At 35.7% G+C, this 6063-nt stretch overlaps 1 protein-coding gene across 1 annotated transcript; it reads left to right on the top strand.

Moving 5' to 3' along the window:
• The first annotated feature begins 939 nt into the window (after positions 1 to 939).
• Positions 940 to 4332, top strand: LOC109210456 (protein NRT1/ PTR FAMILY 6.2). The gene is made up of 6 exons (XM_019373874.1): positions 940 to 1044; positions 1140 to 1233; positions 1990 to 2207; positions 2294 to 2841; positions 3039 to 3385; positions 3618 to 4332. Exons 1-6 carry the CDS (start codon positions 1030 to 1032, stop codon positions 4157 to 4159), a joined length of 1764 nt encoding a protein of 587 aa, XP_019229419.1. The 5' UTR covers positions 940 to 1029; the 3' UTR covers positions 4160 to 4332.
• Positions 4333 to 6063: the final 1731 nt, after the last annotated feature.

Here is a 6063-nt window from a genome sequence, read left to right as displayed (position 1 = left end):
CTTTTGATATGGAGTATAAATTTATGTATAAAAATCTATTAAAATGCAATAAATAATATATATGAATCCATAACTCTAAGGGGTTGTTTGGTATGATAGATAAGCAAAAATAATCCCGGGATAAAAATATATATAGTACAGCCTTATCTCTTGTTTGGTTACTCTAATCTTGGGATAAATTATCCCAGGATTAAAAATAGTACTGAGATAACTTATACTTGCCGTAGGGTGGAATAGAAATCTTAGGATAAGTTATCTCAAGAATCAAGATAAAGCAGTAAAATTGTCAATCCCAGGAGTAATACAACATACTAAGCAGTCAATAAAAAAATAATACCAAGATAACTAATCTCAGCATAAAAAGTCTCAGTATAACTAATTTCAGCATAATTTGTCTTCAAACCAAACAACTCCTAAGATAATAAATCTAAAAATCTTAAAAGTTAAACTCACAGAATCATCGGCCCTATGCTTACTTTACACAGCTTTTCATATTTGCATCACCTTTTGGATATAGTACGTATTATTTATCGATAATAAAGTATTATTCGCTTAACAATGTTTTTTTGGGTGTACTATAGCCACTGTTTCAACTTCACGAAATTTTGCTGGAATACACAATTTGAAGCTGCAAATCTTAATTTGAGAAATATTTCAAAAAAAAAATATTAATGGTTTTCACTCACAACACACACCTAACCTTTTATCAAATGAAATGCTATATGTTCAAAAGCATACGACTCTAGACTTTTTTCAACAATTCAAATACTCGTTTCATTAACCTCAATCAAATGCTGTCCAAAAGAAACGACAACTAAATGCTAGAACCTTCCATATTTAAAATATTAATGAGATATATAGGCCTAAATTCAATCAAGAAGTGATCTGTCGATCTCAAACTAGTAGTGGAGGGACACTTTTTCCATAAAACGTTTGCTATAAAAGGAGGGAATCTGTAAGCGGAAAATCAAGAGTGTGACTACATACAAGAGAAAGAGTTTCAAAAACATTAATTATAGTTTCTTTTCGATGGGGAAAGAAATGGTTAGTAGAATTAGTTAATACTACTGTTATTACATTATCTACGTGTTTCCTGTGTCAATATTCTCTTCATCTCACCAATTATTACTTTGTTTCAGATGAGTTGGACTGTCTCAGACGCTGTGGACTACAAGGGGTCCCCAGCTGATAAGTCTAAAACTGGTGGTTGGGTACCTGCTGCTCTTATCTTAGGTTTGTACTGTATTACTATCCTCCCTGTTCCAAGAAATATTTATATTTGGAAACTGTTTAACTTTGATATTTTTATTTTATTCTTAATGAGAAGTTGTTATAGCGAAACAACTTGGAAGTCATACAAAAGGTGTTTGCTCTTTAAGCTTTTAAGATTACAAATTTTAAAAGTCTTTATTTATTTCCTTATCAAAGTCACATAATGAAATGAAGAGAGTATTTAGTGGGCGTTTGATAATGAATACAATTTAGAGCTGTTTTTGAATTTTTGTGAGTGAGTTGAAGTGAAAATTTTGAAAAATAACTTTTTGAAGTTTTTCAAATTTTGGAAAAATTCTGAAATTAAACTTCTAAGTTAAATTTAAACTTTTCATGGCCAAACACTGATTCCGAAAAAAGTGAAATTTTTCTCCAGAAAAAAGTGAAACTTTTCTTATGGCCAAACAGGCCCTTAATTTTCAGATATAATTTCTGAAGTTTTTAACTTGATCTCAGTGTTTCCTCATGCTTTATAAGATATTGATTGAGAAATGAAGAAGGAAATTTTTGAATTCATTTTCAGATGGTTATGCTTATTATGGTAAGTCATGGAAATAAGGAGTTAAGTTGAATTCGAAAACATGCAGGACATGCATGTTGCTTCTGTAACTAAACATTAAAGGCAATGACAAATGATGTTAACAATTAAAGATATATTAACTAATGAAGAAGTGAATGATCTTCCTTGGTAAATTTAACAGTATGAAATTTTTACAGGGATTGAAATTGTTGAAAGGTTATCGACAATGGGAATAGCAGTAAATCTGGTGACATACTTAGGTGGAACTATGCATTTGCCTAGTTCAACTTCAGCCAATATTGTAACAGATTTCATGGGCACATCATTCCTCCTCTGCCTCCTCGGCGGATTTCTTGCTGACTCTTTCCTTGGCAGATACAAAACCATTGCAATCTTTGCTCTTATACAGACACTGGTAAATTAAACTAATAATCATGAGGCCGTCAATATTAATAATGCCTTCAACTTTATACTAACAAAAAACATAATTATTCTACTCAGGGAACTGGGATGTTAACACTGGCCGTTAGCCTACCACAGCTGCGGCCACCTCCTTGCCATCGTCATGATGTCAATTGCCAACCAGCAAAAGGTTCTCAAATGGGAATCCTATACATGGCCTTGTACCTCATAGCATTAGGTACTGGTGGCTTAAAATCAAGTGTCTCAGGATTTGGAACAGACCAATTTGACGAGAAAGACGATAAGGAAAAGGCGCAAATGGCGTATTTCTTCAACAGATTCTTCTTCTTCATCAGCATAGGGACTTTGACAGCAGTTACAGTGCTTGTTTACATCCAAGATGAAGTCGGACGGAGCTGGGCTTACGGTGTTTGCTCTGTATGCATGCTCATTGCCATCCTAATCTTCCTTCTAGGTACTAAAAAGTACCGATACAAGAAAAGCTCGGGAAGTCCTATTGTCCACATTTTTCAAGTCATTTTTGCTGCTATAAGGAAAAGGAAAATGGATCTTCCGTATGATGTTGGCATGCTCTATGAGACTACTAATTCAGAGGCTACAAGAATCCAACACACACAAGAATTCAGGTTAGTTTTCTTTTTATATCAAAATTATGTTGGGCTAAACTGACCTTAAAATACTCTTAACATGGTGTGATATTGTTTGATTTGGGCTAAGTCCGTAAGGTTTTTTCGGAAAGTGCTCATGCCATTAAGAGATCACTATGTTCGCACACCCGATATATACAATGGCTAACTAAGAATGTTTACTAAATTTGTTGTAGAGTACTGGACAAGGCTGCTATTGTAGCTGAGGGAGATTTCGAGGACCAATATGGATCATGCTCTGCTCCAAATCCATGGAAGCTTAGCACAGTGACAAGAGTTGAGGAAGTGAAAATGATGGCAAGGCTGCTCCCAGTTTGGGCCACCACTATAATTTTCTGGACCACCTACGCACAGATGATTACATTTTCTGTTGAACAAGCTTCCACTATGGAAAGATCAATTGGCAGTTTCCAAATTCCAGCAGGATCTCTCACTGTCTTCTTTGTTGCGGCCATCTTGATCACCTTGGCTGTTTATGACCGAATTATTATGCCACTTTGGAAGAAATGGAAGGGAAAACCAGGTATAACTTTCACACCTTTTAAATATTTTGAATTGTTAAGTACGGTAACTAATGATGTACTTTCCAAATATTTAAAGATTCTATGTTTGAAGTCGCGTCAAAATTGAGAAGTTTGACTCTTTAAATCCGAACTGAATCACATAAATTCGGACAGAGGGAGTATATCTATGTGGAGTATTAAGCAAAATGTGCTTCATCAACCCTAAACATGCATGCATGGTTAATTTTGCAGGTTTTAGCAGCCTACAAAGAATTTCCATTGGGCTTGTATTTTCCATAATAGGAATGGCAGCAGCTGCCTTGGCGGAGCAGAAAAGATTGACAGTTGCAAAATCCATGGGGCGCCACAGCTCTTCAACTAATTTGCCAATTAGTGTATTCTTCTTGATCCCACAATTCTTCTTGGTAGGAGCAGGGGAAGCCTTCATATACACTGGCCAACTCGATTTCTTCATAACACAATCGCCGAAAGGGATGAAGACTATGAGCACTGGCCTTTTCTTGACAACACTTTCGCTTGGTTTCTTCATTAGCAGCTTCTTAGTATCAGTTATCAAGAAGGTGACAGGGAGCAATGGTACTAATGAAGGCTGGCTTGCAGACAACATAAACAATGGAAGGCTAGACTTGTTCTACTGGCTTCTTGCTGTGTTGGGAGTTATAAACTTTGTGATTTACCTAATTTGCGCAATGTGGTACAAGCCAAGGAAGGCTAAGTCAGCCATACAGATGGAGAATGCGCACACCAAAAATGCAGCTGAAGAGAAGTGCTAGGATTTATGCTGTTCAAGTTGTCCTTTTCTTAATTTTATGAGCCAATATACTGTGAAAAAGCTGTTGTTTCAGTTTAGTTTCTGTTCCCTATATATCGTGTTTGGATCACTAAATTGGTTTTCGGTTTTGCACTATCTTAATAATCTTATTTCTATCTTGATAAAATTTCTATACTCCACTGGCTTTATCATGACCTTTGTAATGCTTCGATGATGGGAAATGTTTGCTCACTAAATTCATGAAAATTAATACCTTTGGTTAGTTTGTCTCACAAAAGCACTTTGACACAAGAAATTTAAGTGTAGATATTGCGAATTGATGTTCTAGACGTCAATACCACACAAGAAGGAAGGGGGGGGGGGGGGGATGATTTGTGTGGTACCTAATTTTCGCACTAGAAGAACCTGATTTTTCTAGATGTACTTACTAAGACTGTTTGCGGAATTAAGAGTGCATAAAGTAAAGAACACATAGATTTTTACGTGGAAAACACCTGGCTCAAAAGGTGAAAAAACCACGACCTACTACTCAGTAGGATTTTCCCAAACTTCCACTAAAATCACTGAGCCAAAACTGCATTTACAAAACTCTTTATAAACCTAAGGATTAAACTCTAATCCCAGTGTGGCACACAGCCTCAACTGCTGCGACACTTTCAAGTTAACTCTAACTTGAATACTCAAAATACCTAATACAATTGCTTCTATGAAAGCTGAAAGGTACAATATGAAAACACCTACTACAATTGAACTAGATTAAAAGAAAGACACAATGGAATTGGTTCTTCTATCTTGCCCAAGTAGCTTCAGGAATGCACACTTGAATCTCACGTAAATTGCTTGCAAAAAGCCTTGCTATTTTGCTCTTCAATTTTAGTTTCACTTCTGCGTTTGTGCAATCCCTGTAAAAGAGAACAATCATTATTATTTATAGAGTTAGTAATCAGAGTTTGAGTAAAACTCGAATTGCTGATCCTTCATCAAATTCGAGTCCTAGAACAATTCAAACTCCAATCCTTATTCTTGATCCGGATGTAGTTCTCTTCACATAAGGAGACTTCAACTCCTTATCATATGCAACCTTTTCGATCAACTCAGAAGATATTGTTGCTGACCCTTGAGACTTATCTTCACACGTATGTCACNACTTCTTCACATTTCTGCAATTTAGCATTAGAATCTCTTTTTTTTTGTTTAACCATTCCATATCCGGAATGACTAATTTGAATTCGCGCGGCGTAGAGCTCATTAATAGGAGAAACACTCCCTATTAGAAGTTTCTCCATTAGGAAAAGGAGAAAGAAAAAATTTATTGATCACTGCATATAAGCATCTTTTCAGTAAATTTGTTTGCTGCCTTAGATTTATGAGGCTAGTAGTTGCATTATAGACCACAATAGTTTCTTCATTTCATGAAAAACTATGCCTTTTCTCTCTTCAAATCTCCTTTTTCCCTAGACAATATTTTTGTACATTTGTGTGTGTGTGTTTTGTGGAGGGGCAGCTGCATACATGGTAAGATTGTCGGATCTCATTGATCTTGATGAAGGAGGGACGACGAGGAAGATAAATGAGGGTAAGGTGTTTTCATTTCTCTAGTGTAGGCTAATGTTGTAATAGTAAAAAATTTCAAAGATGTTATCTTTCTATAAGGCTATATTGTTTAATGATTTTCTATATTGATTTTCGTAGTTCCATATTGAAGTGGTCATTCATTCATGTTGAATTGATAGGAACAGTTAACTAATCTGAGTGTATTGGTGATCAAAACCTGAGTGTTATCACTTGTCAATATCATCTTTCATTCCTTGAGCCGAGGATCTATCGGAAACAGTCCTTTCTACCTTCTCGAAGGTAGGGTAATTAAGGCTGCATATCACTATCCTCCCCGTTGTGGACTTCACT

Source organism: Nicotiana attenuata, unplaced genomic scaffold (genome assembly GCF_001879085.1).
Source record: "Nicotiana attenuata strain UT unplaced genomic scaffold, NIATTr2, whole genome shotgun sequence".
Classification (NCBI taxonomy): Eukaryota; Viridiplantae; Streptophyta; class Magnoliopsida; order Solanales; family Solanaceae; genus Nicotiana; species Nicotiana attenuata.
The sequence above is the reverse complement of the archived record's forward strand: the minus strand, read 5'-3'. Positions and strand labels throughout refer to the sequence as shown.

What these genes read in the sequence shown, in the direction of transcription:
- LOC109210456 (XM_019373874.1), top strand. An exon ending in ACCTGCTGCTCTTATCTTAG is followed by an intron (nt 1,234 to 1,989) that starts GTTTGTACTGTA and finishes AAATTTTTACAG; the next exon opens with GGATTGAAATTGTTGAAAGG. An exon ending in TTGCTCTTATACAGACACTG is followed by an intron (nt 2,208 to 2,293) that starts GTAAATTAAACT and finishes TATTCTACTCAG; the next exon opens with GGAACTGGGATGTTAACACT.